Source organism: Sorex araneus, chromosome 8 (assembly GCF_027595985.1).
Source record: "Sorex araneus isolate mSorAra2 chromosome 8, mSorAra2.pri, whole genome shotgun sequence".
In the NCBI taxonomy this organism is placed as follows: Eukaryota; Metazoa; Chordata; class Mammalia; order Eulipotyphla; family Soricidae; genus Sorex; species Sorex araneus.
In genome coordinates, this window is record NC_073309.1 from 52,195,998 (window position 1) to 52,212,034 (window position 16,037).

Below are 16,037 nucleotides of genomic sequence, written 5' to 3' on the forward strand. Positions count from 1 at the left end.
TAGGGGTGGAGACCTGGGGAGTCCTGGCCCTGCCCTGCGCCGCCTGGGTTCTGGAATTACACAGAGGTCAGTGGGGTCCTTCTTTCCAGATGGGGGGGGGCGGCAGGCCAGACCCCACCTCCAGACTTCTCTGGGGAACCAAATGAGGATCAGTGTAGCAGTCATGATCAGATATCTCTTTATTCCTGGATCTTTTATCCTCCTTTACTCTTTGGCTGTTTTCTCACTTCCGGTGTCAGTGTTCCTGGCCTTGTCCTCAGCCTCTGCCTGGTCTTCTTCCCTGTCCTCTGATCCATCTGTCAGCTCCTGGTCTCCCTGGGTCTCTTTCATCGGAACGTTGTCCTGCTGAGTAGTTCCATCTTTGTAGTTGGACTTTATGCCCTCAAACAACTCCGTAGAGCGAGAGCAAAGTACCCTGGAGGAGTGGATGCAAAGAAGGGACTAGATGAGGTGACGGGGAGTGAAGGGCATCCCTTCCCGGCCTCCCTTCTATTTGATCTAGCAATCATTCAAACTAGACTTAAGTGAGAGCTGCTCCGTCCCCCTTTTTTCTAAGCCGCACCCCCCAAGGAAGCGCAGCTCCCACACCCCTCCACTTCTGTGGCAGATAGCCCCTTCTCTCCCAGCCCTGCCTTCTTCAGCGGGCGGCTCACGCGGTGGCAAGGCCGAGGATCAGCAGCACGGAGGCCCAGATCAGCGTCAATATCAATTGCCTCCGCAGCTTCTCCCGCACCGGCTCCGAGAGTTTTGGGTCGGTCTCTTTGGTTTCCGCCACGGAGGGATCAATAGTGTTAGGTGGGTGTTTTGTCTCGGTGGCATTGTGGAAGTGGGGGATAGTGAGATTATCTGCGCTGGTTGGCAATGTTTCCTCTTCAAGCCTTTCGGGCAACACTGATGGGGGCAGAGAGCCGTCCTGAGAGGGCGCCAAGCTCCCTCTCTGCACCCCAGTCTACCCTGGGGGGATCTAAGACCCCCCCAGGAGAGAATCAGGCTTCCAGTGGGGAGAAGCTGAAATACATCCAGAAGGGACTTCCCCGCCCTCCCTCCGCTTGGATGCAGGACCGTGAGGCCCCACCCCGAGCGCGTGGCCACACCCCGGCCGAGAGCCACGCCCACAAGCCACGCCCCAGGGCTAATCGCCAGTCCCAGTCCTCAGAGTTCCCAGAATCTGGAATCCCCGCTGCCCTGCACTGACCTTTGACATTGAAACTGAGGATCGTGGCTGGGGTTTTTTGCACGGTGCCGAGCTCGCAGCGGTATTTCCCTTCATCTTCTGGACCCACCCTGGGCTTGGAAAGGGTGGGCTCTTTTCCCTCGGACACCAACTTCTCAGTATTGTTCTTCCAAACCTAGATCCAAGCTCAAGAGGTGACAGAGGCCTGGGGAATTCAGGGGGCGGGGGAGTACAGGGATGAGAAAATCAAGGGACCTCAGGAGCGGGAGACTAGGAGTCCAGGGTGGTCAGGGAAGGAGGTCCCAGAAAGGGGGGTCGGTAGCAGCCCTGCCTGGTAGGTGATGCGGGATTATAGGGGCAGTCTCTGCACACAGGGGCCAGGGGGCTCACGCAGGCCTACTTCACTTGGAGTTCAGGGGTTAGAATTGCTGAAGGTCCCCACCCTATAAAAGCGGTACGTGGTCAGGCCTTCAGCGGCTTGATGCCAACTGAGCTCGCAATTGAGGACCAGGTCTTCCAAACGATGGACCTTGATGAGGCGTTCTGGGGATGGGGAATAACTGAGACGCTTCTTCCGGGGCCTTGCAGGAGTCTTCCCTCCGCCTCCTAATCCTCCCTCTCCCCCCCCCACACACACCCCAGTCCCCGCTCCCATTCCCCTAGCGCCGCCTCCCCCAGCGCCGCCCCGCCCCCCGCCCGCCTTTTCCTAAGCACTGTCTCCGTCTGGTTCCGCCCTCTGGCGCCCGGCTCTCTCTCTCACCCCCGCAGAAGACGGACTTATGACAAGAGTGAACCTGCTTCTCGCATGTTTGACACCAGATCAGAGTCTGCAGCATGGTACCTGAAGGGGCAGAGTCCAGCCTGTGTATTAGCTCCTCAAGAGAAGGGGCTGCCGGCAAAGGGCGGAGCCCGGGTGGGGCGTGTCCATATATAGGGGCGTGGTTAGAGCGCAGCCTGGCAGGTGGCTAAATCTCCCAACCTCGGGAAAGGTTACCCGCTCCCCTGCAAGTCCCCGGTGCGGAAGGACATTTGGAGTCGAGGAGCCCCTCAGACGCCGCGAATGAAGATACCGAGACCCCAACGGGGGAGAAGAAAGACGGGGCATCCGTGGGACAGGGATGAGGGACCGAAGGCCAGCTTCCGAAATCCCGACTCACCACATTTGTTGGGACAAAAAACTGCCTCGGGAGAAAGAAATAAGAATCTGAGCATCAGATCTCTAAGACAAAGGAGGCAAAAGAAGTGGGGGGTTGGAGGGGGCGGTGGGCGGATAAAAAAAGAGGTTCTGGGGTCTGAGAGGGGAAGAATCTGTATGTCTGTGGGTCTGAGGGAGGAGGGGTGGAAGAGATGGAGGAACCAGACCAGGCACAGCAACAAGGAACTGGGGACCATCTGACCAAGTCAGATGGTCAGACAGCTGGAAAGAGGGGTCTGGCATAAGGGACTCTCATCTCCCCTTACCCTCATTTTGGAACCGAGCCATGTGTCGTGCAAAGATATCTTTCTGTATCTTCAACATCCAGAAGAACTCTTTCACAAATAGTTCACCTGGGGAGAAGCAGGATGTTGCGGGGGTGGAGTGGGGTGACCAACCCCCACCCCAGCTGACCAGGAAAGCGAATAGGGAAAGTCTGCTGGTATTGCCTTTTGTGCCTTCTGAGGGAAGGGCAGGGAAATGGAGTGACCACTCAGCACATCGCAGCCACTGATAAGATGCTTCTCTAGAGCTTTCACAAGAAAGCTGCGGAATCACACTAATGGGGACTGAATAGCAAAAATGGAATTAGAGTCTAGGGGTGAGGCAGCTGCCATCAGCACAGCACCAGTGACAGTCATCATAACTTCCCTGGGGGATACTGGACTCCTCCGTGCATTTGTACCTTTTACTGCACTTTCCGTCATGCGTTTAATATCCTTGATCAAACTCCAGGACACCTTTTCCAATGTATGTTGGTCTGTGGAGGGAGATGAAAACCCAGATTCCAGTGTACCGACTTCACCGACTGGCCTAGTCTTAGAAACTACAATACCCATTGGGCCACTGGGCAAGGCTAGGTCTGGTTAAGGGATTTTCTGCCTATTGCCTTCTGGGAGTTGTAGTTTTATCGCATTAAAATTATGGGCTGTGGGCTGGAGTAATAGCACAGCGGGGAGGGCGTTTGCCTTGCACGTGGCCGACCCGGGTTCGATCCCCAGCATCCCATATGGTCCCCCAAGCACCGCCAGGGGTAATTCCTGAGTGCAGAGCTAGGAGTAACTCCTGTGCATTGCCGGGTGTGACCCAAAAAGAAAAAAAAAATTATGGGCTGTGACCAGAGTGGTAGGGTGTTCGTTATGCATCCTGGCCGATCCGGGTTTGAGTAATTACTAAATTCCGAGCCAGAAATAGCCCGATCACCGCTGGGTATTCCACCCCCCCGCAAAAAAAATAAAAGATAAAATTACTAAGGAATTGGGGAACATGGGAAACCCTTGAATCTGCATCCTAACTTTCTCTATTGCAGGATCCAGGAGACTTCCAGTAGTGTCTTCCCTGCACTCAATATCCTCCCGAAAGCCCCGGGACCCAGGAGTTGGTGCTGCCCTCACCAATGACCCCCATAAAGGAATTCTCGTCAATCTCCAGATCGTTGAATTCCTTCAGAGCCTGCTTTACCCTTAACATAAAGTTTTCGTGATGCTGCGAGTCCAGGTGATCAGGCAGGTAAGCTGTCCTTAAATTGTCCAGCTCTTTCTTCACCTTTGGATCACATAAGACACAGCCGCCGGCAGGAAGCAGGCAGATGGCCAGGACTGCGACCAGGAGGGGCAGCCACGGTGCCATTATGGCCAGCGCGCGCCGTCCGAAAAGGTTTGAGGACGGTCCGTCCTCTCCCCGCAATCCGAGAGGAAGTGAAGACTCAACGGAGAGAAGACAAACCTCCCCCCAAACCAGATGACTCCGATTTTCAGGGCGCACCCCTTCTCGTTAGGAAGTCGCAGCGCACGCGCTCAATTGTGATTACAGGACCTTGATTCCCAACTCCAACACTAGGGGTCGCTGAAGAGCCGAATCCCGCGTCTCAGAACCTGCGAGATCTGACCCGCGGCGCGTCCTTCTTCCACTGCCCGCGACTACAGTTAGGGGTTTGTTGGAGCGAGAGCGAGGTTAGTGGCGAGCTTTCGAGAATTTCTGACTGCGGTCAGAGTCACAGATCGCCTTTGTCTACAAAGGCACTCCCACGACCTCCATCCCAATTCCCTACGTGAGGCACCCTTATTCCCAAAAAATAATCTCTCGGTTTTCTTGACCCCGCCCAAAAGCCCATCTCTGAGTCTGATTGGACTTAAACAAAGAGGGGTCCCGCCCTCCTCCTTGACGTCACAGAGGCGTGTGCCTTTTCCGATTGGAACTCTCCTATCATCCAATGGGATGTCCTTTGTTTTCTCTGATTTCCAGAGCAAGAAACTGGTTTTTGACCCTCAACTTCCTCCCTTCCCCGGGAACCCCGGCTCATGGCTAGATACCCACAAATCTGGGGGGACTGGAGTCAATTGGGTCTTCCTAGAACTACATTTTCCAGAAGGCTCTGGGGTCTCGTCCTAGAACAATCAGACCAGATTACAGCGACCAACCCCATAGCTTTATGGGAAATGTAGTTCAAAATTATTCTACACCTCCCCCCACCTCCCCCCCATTTCGTTGATGTTGCAATGTTGAGGGTGGCATATCTGGTTGCTGTGCTCATACTCAGGGCTCAGTGCATGGAGGGACTCCCCGCTCTACCCCACACCCCAACTCAGCACACATGGTGGTGCTAGGAAAATAACTCAGATTCTCCAATTTACAAGGGTTTCCTTTGGTAGCTGCTGAGATATCCCGGCCCCCAACACTTAAGTTTACTTTGCACCTTTTCTTCCACCTTCTGTGTTTATGGGGCTGAGTTCCAAGATTCTATCAGGAAAGGGAGATGTGAGAGAGAGGGGGGAGGGGAGAGAGAGAGAGGAAAGAGAGAGGGGGAGCAATACTAGGGGCCCTGGAAAAAGAAATTTGGATTTGGAGTCTTAATTCCTATAAGATCTCTCTCCTGATCTTTTCTGCATGATTGAAAGAAGTCATTTTTTTGAAAAATCAAGAACTATATAAGTCAGCCCAGCAAGAAGCTACCAGAGGGCCAGACAGGTGAGGCTCTTGCTTTGCAAATGCACAACCCACGTTCAATTCCTACCACCACGTATGGGCCCTTGAGCCCTCCAAAGAGTGATCATTGAACCCAGAGCCAGGAGTAAACCCTGAACATGCCAGGTGTGCCCCCCCCATCAAAAAAATATGAAGCTGTCAGAGCTGAGAGTGATTATACTGCAAGACTTGAATAATAGGATGATGGAATTTCTTCACGTTCTCCCTCCTCTCGCACACAAACACATTACTCTGAAAAGGCTGGTTGATGATGTGGACTTTTTTTTTTCTTTTTGAGTCACACCCGGCGATGCTCAGGGGTTACTCAGGTATTACTCCTGGCGGTGCTCGGGGGACCATATGGGATGCTAGGAATCGAACCTGGGTTGGCCAAGTGCAAGGCAAACGCCATACCCTCTGTGCTATCGCTCCAGCCCCTGATGTAGACATTTAATTCCTTCCACCTCTGGGAGTTGCAAAAGGAACAGACCCCAGACTCCCTGAGAAGACTAGAAAAGGAATTTTGATTCTTTGAGGTGAACAGGGCTGACTGGAATAAAAGCAGTCACTACCATGCTTCAACCCAGGAATAGTGAAAATCAGGGCTAAGAATCCCTTTCTCCTGGACTGGAAAGACCCTCAGCTTGATTGCTTAGGCCTGGTTTGGAAAGCATGAAGGTATCCTGGGGGTGGGATAGCTGTATGCTTTCATTCCCTTTCCTGCTCCTTGCCCTAAGTCAGACAATTCTGCCCAAAGGGCACAAAACCTGTGGCTTTGGGGAGCCCAGAGACCTGGTGCTGACTAGTAGAAAATGAATTTCCTGGGGCCAGAGCAATAGCACAGAGGATAGGGCTTTTGCCTTGCATGTGGCCCAATCCCTGGCGCCACCACCTCCCAGCACCACTGGGAGTGGTCCTTAAGACAGAGCATGGTGTGGCCCCAAAACAAAACAAACAAAAAAATCCCTGGATTTCTGGAAAGATTTCTTCCAGAGGACTAGAGAGATAGTATAGGAGGTAAAGTGCTTGCCTTTCACATAGCTGACCACAGCTCAATCCCTGGGATCATATGCCCTGAGCACAGAACCAGGAGTAAGCTCTGAGCACTGCTGGCTGTGGCCCCCAAACATATATATGTACGTGCATGTGCATGTGTGTGCTTGTATATGAGTGTGTACATGCATGTGTGTTTGTGTGCATGCATGTGTGTATGTGCATGTACATGTGCGCGCACACACCTCTCCATTTCCTTCCCATGGACTGAGGACTTGGTACTTTTCTGTTCTGCTTACAAACTGCAATATATATGATTTTATATTTATATATATATATACATCTCTTTTTCCCATCCTCAATCCAAATAGGCAGCATTTCATTGTCCAGACCTCAGACTCCCTGCAAAGAAACCTAAACTTGTGCTCTGTGTATGCATTGTGTGCATATGCCTGTGTGTGCATGTGTGTGCGAGCCTGTGCATGTATGTGCTTATGTGTGCATGTATGTGTATGCTTATGTGTGTGTGTGCAAGCACATGTGTCCTTTGTCTTTCCAGGGACTGAGGACTTGGCAGTATTCTGCTCTGCTTACAAACTGCACCCACATACAAGGGTTTTGTTTTGTTTTAGGGTTTGGGGACCATACCTGGTGGTGCTCAAAGCTTACTTCTGGCTCTTTGCTCAGAGGTCACTCCTAAAGATGCTTGAGGGACCCTGTGAGGGTGCTGGGGGATTAAACTGCAGCCACATGCAAAAACAAATGCCTTGGAGCTAGAGCGATAGCACAGTGGGTAGGGCGTTTGCCTTGCACGCGGCCGACCCGAGTTCAATTCCCAGCATCCCATATAGTCCCCGAGCACCACCAGGAGTAATTCCTCAGTGCAGAGCCAGGGGTAACTCCTGGGCATCTCGAGGTGTGACCTAAAAAGCAAATGCCTTAACCCCTATGCTTCCTTGTTCTGCCCTGTAGTATTTGTCTTATCACTTTTTGTTCTGCCCTGTGACTGTTTGTTTCATCACTTTTCCCCTCAATCTTTCTTTCTTTTTTTTTTTCTTTTTGGGTCACACCCAGCGATGCTCAGGGGTTACTCCTGGCTCTGCACTCAGGAATTACTCCTGGCGGTGCTTGGGGGACCATATGGGATGCTGGGGATCGAACCCGGGTCGGCCGCATGCAAGGCGAACGCCCTACCCGCTGTGCTATCGCTCTGGCCCCATTTCCCTCAATCTTTCTAATGGTGGCAAAACAATGAGTAAGCTAGCTGGATTAGCTAACTCATTAAGGCAACGGCAAAGGACACATGTGCTTGCCCGCACACACACACACACACACACACACACACATATGCATACACATGCATGCACACATGCACATACAACTCATGGGTTCATTAAGTTCTTCACTGAAGCGATCTGACATTCCAGGAAGGACCGGGGCAGAAGGGTGGAACTGTGGCCAGTACAGAACTGGCCCTCTCTGAGCCGGCACCCCTCCCCCCACCCTAGAATCACTCCAGAAACACACACAGGGCTTCAGGGCATACTACCTCGAAGTCACCCACAGTTCCATCCATCCTAGGGACCCTGGTGGGGAGAAACCACCTTTCAAAGGTGAAAATATCCTTAAAGGAGTGGGGTCAGGTCAGCGGGGATCCCCACCCACTGTGGCAGGAAGGCTGCCTCTGGCTTAAAGACTTTCAGGAAGGGCGAGTCAGGGAGTGTGAAATTAGCTAGGTAGACGGTGTCCCCGCCCGCAAGGTAAGCAGCCCAGAAGCCGAAGGTGCCGATGGTCATGACAGTGTGGTTACACTGTGTGAGCAGCGCGAAGTCCCGGCTGGGCGTGCCCTCTTTCCCGTTGCCCGCGAACATCACATCGCCCCGGGAGGCGTTGATGTTCTCCCGACACCAGGCCATGTCGTTGCTGACCACCACAAAGACGGGCGCAGGGTGGCGGGCGCGAAACCAGTCCAGGGCTTTCTGGAGGTAGGCACGGTCACCCACCACCCCTTTCCAAATGTCCGGCATCACCTTCACGTAATCCCCGCGGCGCACATGGACCCCCACGAAAGTGCTGGGGCGGTGGCCAGGGGGGCCCAAGCGGATATCCCGCAGCAGGGCCTGCGCCTGGTCCCGGACATGTATATGTAGGGTGAACTCGCGGCGAATCTGCTCCCGGAGGTGGTGGAAGAAGGTCCAGGAGCAAGGGTAGCCCGACAGCTTGAGAAACGGCTGCGACAGGTGCTCGTACTCCCCCGACATCCAGTCATGCAGCTGCAGCCCCTGCCACGGGGTCTGGCTGTCCACCTCTGGCGCCAGCACAGGCAGGCTGGTGCGGAACACGGGCGCCAGCGCGTTGTGCATGGAGGGCAGGATGAAGGCCTGGCGCCCGTTGAGCTGGGCCAGCGCCAGCAGCGTGGCGTACTGACCCATTTGGTTCCCAAGGCGGCCGCTGGGAACGATGGTCCAGATGCCGGTCGGGGCGGCACGGGGCACATCCCTGACAATGACAGAGTTGGAGTGCGAGCAGTTGATGCCCGGTGGAGCTTCTGGGCACGTGGGACACGTGGTCAGCTGCTGGTGGCCCCAGCTTAAGAGTTCTTGGTGCAGTTGGAGGAAGAAGAGGAAGGTGAAAAGGCAGAGGAGGCCAAAGGCCAGACTCAGGCTCCGGAAGCTGGCGACCCACATGGCTAGAGGGGAGGAAGAGGGGACCAGAGATTAACACAAGCTCCCAAGAAAAGTGAGAGTTGGAGCTGAGGGTCGGAGAGAAAGGGGGCGTGACTCCCGGGTCTGTAGAGGTAAACTGGGAGCCAGGAAACTGGAAAGATTCCAAGACCCCGGGTGTCTGTACCCCTGGAATCTCTTTCCTTACCTCCCTCGGTGCGTCTGGGCGTCTGGGTGCAGTGGAGATGCCAAAAGAGGAATGCCCAGAGGCGTGCAGGACTCGTCGTGTGGGAGCTGATCAGGATTCTCAACAGAGGCAGAGTAGGCGGTGGGGGTGAGGGAGACCCCTGGGGGTGGAGGGTGCATAAAGTCTGGATCCCCTAGTCCCCCCTGGAATGTCGAGAGTCCACTCACAGGCGCTCCCTGAGGCTGGCGGTGTCCTGCGCAAGGGAGAACGGCCAGAAGGATGCCCAGCCTGCAACCTGTCCGGCCTGGGTTAGGGGAGGGGAGAAAAGGTAAGGGGGCGGCTCCCGGGGACTCCCACCGCCCCACCTCCACCAGTCCCGACCCGACGGCACCTCGTTCCTTCTCCGCCCTCCAACCCCGCCCCCGCGCCTCCAACTCGCTCTTCGGGGCTCTGCCCCAGCCACCTGCCGGCTTCGGGGCTGGTGCATCCTTCTTGGGCGCCTGCGTCTGCACCGGAGGTTAGAAGGCACGCCCGGTTCGCCCCCACCTCGTGGCTTGATTTACCGACACCCTCGAACCCCACCTGCATCTCGAGTGCCAGCCGGGTCCGAGCTCAGCCCCGGTGAAAACCAGTTTGCCGGTACCGCGGCCCCGGCCTCCCTCCCCACCCAGAAGTGCCCCCTGCTGGTTGCGGCAGGTAGAACCACCTCCATCCTAAGCAGGGGTCCCCAGCCCGCCAGGGGATCTGGTTGTGCACCCCAGTTCCAAGCCCCCACCCCGAAAGTCGCCCACCTCTCCCTCTCCCCTCCTCGTAGAGTAATTCTAGAGTTCTGACGCCGGTTCCTTTGCTTCCCAGGCAGCTTTCTGCACTTTCCCGGGGAACCTGCCCCCTCTTGTACCCCAACCCCTGCCCGTCTGCCCCGCACCTGCCGCTTCCCTACTCTCCCCACCCCCCACCGCCCCCGTAGGAGACAAGAGTGTTTGTATAGTGAAAATAATGCTTGACTTGCACAGGATGATTCTGGTTCCACCTGGCTTGGCATGCGGTCCCCTGCCCTAGCAGGAGCATTCCTGAGCACCACAAGGTGTGGCCCAACTCCCATCCCCACCCCCCAAAAAGTTTTTCCAGCCACCAGCCCCTCTCTCTCAGACCCAGGGGTTCAGACCCCCATTCCTCCTCCTGGTCTAAGACTCAGTTCAGCCTTCAGCTCTCCTCCCTCAGACCTGGGGGTCCAGACCCTCCTTCAGACCCAGGATGCAGGCCCCCAAAGTGTCCCTCCCCTGCCACCCAGTCAGACGCTGGAGTAACCCCGCCCTGCTTGGGACTTGGTGTCCAGGGCCAGCCAAGGCGTGGTCCAACCCTTTGTTCCCTCAGCTAATTCCTCTAGAACCTGACTCTGCCTTGAACTTGGGGGTGCTGCTATAGTTCATAGGAGACACGCCAGGGACCCTGGGCAACCTTGGGGTTTGTCCCTAAACTTTTTTTTTTGTTTTTGGGGGAGCACATCTGGCAGTGCTCAGAGCTGACTATTGGCTCTATGCTCAGGGATCACTCTTTTTTTTTTTTTTTTGCTTTTTGGGTCACATTCAGTGATGCACAGGGGTTACTCCTGGCTCTGCACTCAGGAATCACCCCTAGCAGTGCTCAGGGGACCATATGGGATGCTGGGAATCGAACCTGGGTCGGCCGTGTGCAAGGCAAACGCCCTACCCGCTATGCTATCGCTCCAGCCCCTCAGGGATCACTCTTAGCAGATGTGGGGTTACATGTGGGGTGCCAGAGACCAAACCTGGGCCTGCAGTATACAAGGCAAGCACCCTCCCAGTGTACGATCACTCCAGCCCCTCCTTCTGATTTTCAGATCCCAGCCTGAACTGCTCAGGTGCTACTCCAAGCCCAGTGCTCAGGTGTCATACCTGAACAGCTCTGGCCCCATGTAGCATCTAGTCTGGACTGCAGTCCTTGGATGCTCCAACCTCCTGGGCTAAGCAAGGATTTTGATCCTTACAATAGGAATTGGTGACAAGACTCCCCAAACCTAAAATTTAGAGAGGATTCAGAAATGACTTGTCTGGGGCTGGAGCGATAGTACAGCGGGTAGGGCGTTTGCCTTGCACGTGGCCGATACGGGTTCGATTCCCAGCATCCCATATGGTCCCCTGAGCACCAGGAGTAATTCCTGAGTGCAAAAGCCAGGAGTAAACCCTGAGCATCGCTGGGTGTGACCCAAAATACGAAAGAAAGAAAGAAAGAAAGAAAGAAAGAAAGAAAGAAAGAAAGAAAGAAAGAAAGAAAGAAAGAAAGAAAGAAAGAAAGAAAGAAAGAAAGAAAGAAAGAAAGAAAGAAAAAGAAAAAGAAATGATTTGTCCATGGCTGGAGAGATAGTACAGTGGGCCGGGCGCTTGCCTTGTATACATCTGACCTGGTTTTGATCCCTGGCATATGATCTCCCTGAACTTAGCAGGAGCGATTCCTGAGCACAGAGCCAGGAGTAAGCCCTGAGCACCATTGTGTGTGGCTCAAAAGACCAAAAAATCTATTCAGTCAGTCTGGAAGGGGATTCTTTTTTTTTTTTTTAAGTAGCAAATTTTATTTAGAGGGTTTTGAGGGAAGGAGGAAAGGATAAGTGGAAAAGAAAAACAGTAGGAGTAACGCTCTCAAGAGAGAACGCGGGCTTCTCCGAGGATGGAGAGAGCTGGAAGGGGATTCTTGAACCCCCCAGACCCTCTGCCTCTGACCAAGGGTCCTGCTCTCTCCCTCAGATCCAAGGGTCCACACTCTCCACCTTCAGACCCAGGATCCAGGTCCCCAATCCTTCCTCCGCCCCTCAAGCCAGGCATCCAGACCCCCAGCCTCCCAGCCTCTTGCCCCCGACAATCAGGTCCCATCCCCCACCCTCAGCAGCAGTCTGGAGTCCAGTCCCGGGCGCACAGGACCCCCAGTTGCATCACCCGTCCAGCTGACCCGGCCACGGTGGAATCGTGGCTCCTGCCAAGTGGGTCAGATAGCACAGGTCAGGCGAGGAAGGTGACTGGGCGGGTCCACGTAGATATAAGTCCAGGCTGCGCATCCATCCCAGGAGACCGCTGGGATCTGTCAGCCGGGACGTCACTTGTCAGGTGCCAGGCTTGGGAGCACCCGATCTGCACGCCCTGACCGGACGTCTGAGCTCCCCGGAAGGACCCCAAGCTTCTCCCCCTCACACACCCCGCGTGCCGAGCTCTTCATGGTCTGGGACAAGGCCAGGGGGCAGCAGTTGGGACTGTGGGCCCCCATGCTGCTGGGCTTGCTGCTGGGCGCCTGCCAGGCACACCCCCTCCCTGACTCCAGCCCCCTCCTCCAATTTGGGGGCCAAGTCCGGCTGAGGTTCCTGTACACCGACGATGCCCAGAGGACAGGGGCGCACCTGGAGATCAGGGCCGACGGCACAGTGCAGGGTGCGGCCCACAGGACCCCAGAATGTAAGTGTGCAGGCAGGGCCTGGTCTGAGGGAGGAGGCTGAGGATGCTGGGTCCGAATGAGGGAGGAGGCAGGGAAGCTGGATCCTGAATGTGAGGGAAGACACTAAGGGAGATTGGATTCTGAGTCTGAGGGAGGAGGCTAAGATACTGGGGTCCTGGATCTGAGGGAGGAGGCTGGGGGTCTGAATCCCTAGATCTGAGGGAGGAAGCTGGAGCATTGGATTCTGTGTCTGAGGGAGGAGCTCACTGGCTGATCCTTCTTCTAAAGGAGGCTGGAGGCATGGAAGCCAGGTCTGAGAGAGGAGGCTGGTGGGGGGTGGGGGGAGCTGGATACTGGGTCTGAAGGTAGAGGCTGAGATTGGAGGCTGGTTCTTGTTTGCTTTCTTTTTTTTTTTCTGTTTTCTTTTTGTCTTTTGGGGTCATACTTGGCAATGCTCAAGGGTCACTCCTGGCTCTGCAATCAGGAGTTACTCCTGGCGGTGCTCGGGGGATAATATGGGATGCTGGGGAGTAAAGCCAGACTGCTGTGTGGAAGGCAAACACCTTTCTCTCTGTGCTGTCATTCTGACCCCCTGAAGGCTGGGTGGACTAGATTTTGGGGTCATGGGACAGGACTCTGGAAAAGGTGTCATGGTCCCTGATCAGCCACTCTCGCAGGTCTCCTGGAGCTGAAAGCCTTGAAGCCAGGCGTAATTCAAATCCTCGGGGTCAGCACATCCAGATTCCTGTGCCAGCGGCCCGATGGGGTCCTGTATGGATCGGTGAGTTTGGGCTTGGCTCCTGGGGCCCATGCCTGGCCTCCAAGGCCCAACCCGGACACGCTCCCTGCTCGCTCAGACCTCAGGCTCACGGCGGGGCCTGGGAGCTGCTGCTCGGAGCATTTGCAGGAAGAGGAAACTGGGCTCAGGGACAGATCCTGAGGCCTGGACATGGCTGTAGAGTGTTGATTTGTCTGTCTGGGGACCACAGCTGGCAGCGCTCAGGGTTTACCCCCAGTTCTGTGCTCAGGGGTCACTCCTGGAAGGATTCAGGGGACCCTATGCTCTATGGGGTGCTGGGGATGGAACCTGGGTTAGTCATGTGCAAGATCAGTGCATCCTGCCTTGCTATTGCTCGGACCCATCCTGCTGACCTCGCCTGCTTCATGCTTGGTGCAGGTCCCTCCCCCCCAACACTGCCTGGGGAGTGAGCAAGACCTTGAGTAGAAGCTAGACAACTTGGCCGGGCCTTAGAGACCTGAGACTTCTCCTGGGCTAGAATGTTCCTTTCTGGGAAGTGGATACAGGATAGTCAGCCTTGCAGAAGTGCCCTGGTGGAAAGGATAAGTCTGTTCGAGGTCTGCACCCTGGACTAGGTCTGAGGGAGGAGGCTGGGGCCTGGACCCCAGGTCTGAGGGAGGAGGCTGGGGCCTGGACCCCAGGTCTGAGGGAGGAGGCTGGGGCCTGGACCCCAGGTCTGAGGGAGGAGGCTGGGGCCTGGACCCCAGGTCTGAGGGAGGAGGCTGGGGCCTGGATCCCAGGTCTGAGGGAGGAGGCTGGGGCCTGGATCCCAGGTCTGAGGGAGGAGGCTGGGGCCTGGATCCCAGGTCTAAAGGGGGAGACTGGAGCCTGGATGCCAGGTCTGAGGGGGGGGAGGCTGGGGCCTGGACCCCCAGGGTCTGTGTCCACAACCAGTGGAATTCCACATCTCTGATCTCCCCTCTTGTCCCCTCAGCTTCGCTTTGACCCAGAGGCCTGCAGTTTCCGGGAACTTCTTCTCCAGGATGGATATAACGTTTACCAGTCTGAGGCCCTGGGTCTCCCGCTCTACCTACACCCGCCCAGTGCCCCAGTGTCCCGGGAACCAGCCTCACGGGGCGCCGTCCGCTTCCTGCCACTGCCAGGACTGCCACCTGCCTCCCTGGAGCCCCCTAGGCCCCCCGCCCCGGTGCCTCCAGACGTGGGTTCCTCAGACCCCCTGAGCATGGTGGGGCCCCCAGAGCGCCACAGCCCCAGCTACACGTCCTGAGCCATGGACCGTCAGGCGTGGGTCTGCTCTTTATTTATTGCGTTATTTATCTTATTTATTTTATTATTTTTCTTACTTGGGATAATAAAGTGTTGAGCAACAGATTGGTGTGAGTGTCTAAGGGAGGAGGCAGCATCTTTCTCTTCTCCCATCAACCCCATAGCCCAAGTCCCCCTGTCCCCCATCACTGAGAACCTGTCCCCTCAGCCTCACTTTCCTGCTCACTGATTGGATCCAGGGACTTTGGCTATCCTGTGACAGGACTTGGTTTCTTGTTTCCCGCTCTGCCACCTCATGTTAGTGGTGTGGAACCCCTTTCCCAGAGGTACCCCAGTGCATGGGGACATACATTTAAAAAGATGACACACAGGGCTGGAGTGAGCGACAGGACAGTGGGGAGGGCACCTGCCTCGCATGTGGCCACTCAGGGTCAGTCCCACCGTTCCATCTGGTCCCTTGAGCCTGTCAAACGGTCCTCAGGGATTACTCCTGCCTCTGTGCTCAGGAGTCAGCCTGGCAGTACTCAGGCGACCTATGTGGTATCAGGAAACCAGGGTCAGCTACATGCAAGGCAAGAGCCTTAACTCCTGTATCATCTCCCTGTCCCCAGAACAGCCCAATGACTGCTTAGCCTACACCTCTGTGGCGATGACAGGTCAGCCCTCACTGGGCCGAGGGTGTGCCTGCTGATTCTGAGCACCTGGGTTGCGTTTTGAACCCTTTCGGGTTTTTGTGCTGCACCCAACAGTGCTCAGAGCTTTCTTCTGGCTCTGTATTCAGAAATCGCTCCTGGCAGCGTGTGGGGAACCAGATGGGGTGCTGGGGATCAAACCCCAGTTGACTGTGTGCAAGGCAAGCACCCTTAGCATTTTCTCATGGCCATGAACTGTTCATTTTGACAGCTGTCTCCTGGGTGACTTGCAAACTCATGATCATGTCCTGAATGTTCCCCGAATGATGTCAGGGGAGAAGTGGAGGGCAAGGGGGCTAGCAGCCTTGCTTTTGCCTTGTTTGGGGGGGAGGGGATCACACCCAGCAGTGCTCAGGGCTGACTCCTGGCTCAGTGCTCAGGAATTACTCCTGGTGAGACTCAGGATCTGGGAGATTGAAACAGAGTTGGATTTGTGCACCCCCTGCCCCGTCCTCCCACTCCAGCTCCAAGCAGGATTGGTAGCATTCTTTACTTTCTGAGTGGCTCTACCTGGGTGTTATTTCAGGGGTCAGAGGATTTTGGGAGGTGCAGACACTTACAGGGGAGGAAACAGGTGGCCCCAGCTTTTCAGGCACAGCGGGCTTTTCGAGCAAGAGGCCCTGGTTTCTATCTCTGGCAGCACATGGTCCCCTGGGCATTGCCAGGAATGGCCCCCCAAAAAAGTAAAATTCAATAAAATTA

At 55.5% G+C, this 16,037-nt stretch overlaps 3 protein-coding genes across 3 annotated transcripts; 1 reads left to right on the forward strand and 2 right to left on the reverse strand.

Moving 5' to 3' along the window:
- Positions 1–35: 35 nt before the first annotated feature.
- IZUMO1 (izumo sperm-oocyte fusion 1) lies at positions 36–4,241 on the reverse strand. The gene is made up of 9 exons (XM_004619729.2): positions 3,764–4,241; positions 3,055–3,129; positions 2,636–2,722; positions 2,332–2,352; positions 1,935–2,015; positions 1,617–1,717; positions 1,196–1,349; positions 654–891; positions 36–415 (listed from the first exon to the last, which is right to left on the reverse strand). Exons 1-9 carry the CDS (start codon positions 3,996–3,998, stop codon positions 205–207), a joined length of 1,203 nt encoding a protein of 400 aa, XP_004619786.1. The 5' UTR covers positions 3,999–4,241; the 3' UTR covers positions 36–204.
- Positions 4,242–7,951: 3,710 nt separating this feature from the next.
- FUT1 (fucosyltransferase 1 (H blood group)) lies at positions 7,952–9,013 on the reverse strand. Its single transcript, XM_004619730.2, has one exon. It carries the CDS (start codon positions 9,011–9,013, stop codon positions 7,952–7,954), a length of 1,062 nt encoding a protein of 353 aa, XP_004619787.2.
- Positions 9,014–12,402: 3,389 nt separating this feature from the next.
- On the forward strand, positions 12,403–14,644 carry FGF21 (fibroblast growth factor 21). The gene is made up of 3 exons (XM_004619812.2): positions 12,403–12,637; positions 13,295–13,398; positions 14,351–14,644. The coding sequence occupies exons 1-3, from the start codon at positions 12,403–12,405 to the stop codon at positions 14,642–14,644; spliced, it is 633 nt and encodes a 210-aa protein (XP_004619869.2).
- Positions 14,645–16,037: the final 1,393 nt, after the last annotated feature.

Excerpts from the sequence above, each read along its gene's own strand:
- FGF21 (XM_004619812.2), top strand. The coding sequence starts at position 12,403 with ATGGTCTGGGACAAGGCCAGGGGGCAGCAGTTGGGACTGTGGGCCCCC. Across the intron at positions 12,638-13,294 it reads GGCCCACAGGACCCCAGAAT|GTCTCCTGGAGCTGAAAGCC; the intron begins GTAAGTGTGCAG and ends CCACTCTCGCAG. Across the intron at positions 13,399-14,350 it reads ATGGGGTCCTGTATGGATCG|CTTCGCTTTGACCCAGAGGC; the intron begins GTGAGTTTGGGC and ends TTGTCCCCTCAG.
- FUT1 (XM_004619730.2), bottom strand. The coding sequence starts at position 9,013 with ATGTGGGTCGCCAGCTTCCGGAGCCTGAGTCTGGCCTTTGGCCTCCTC.
- IZUMO1 (XM_004619729.2), bottom strand. The coding sequence starts at position 3,998 with ATGGCACCGTGGCTGCCCCTCCTGGTCGCAGTCCTGGCCATCTGCCTG. Across the intron at positions 2,353-2,635 it reads GGCTCGGTTCCAAAATGAGG|TTTTTTGTCCCAACAAATGT; the intron begins GTAAGGGGAGAT and ends CTCCCGAGGCAG. Across the intron at positions 416-653 it reads ATCCTCGGCCTTGCCACCGC|GGTACTTTGCTCTCGCTCTA; the intron begins GTGAGCCGCCCG and ends CCACTCCTCCAG.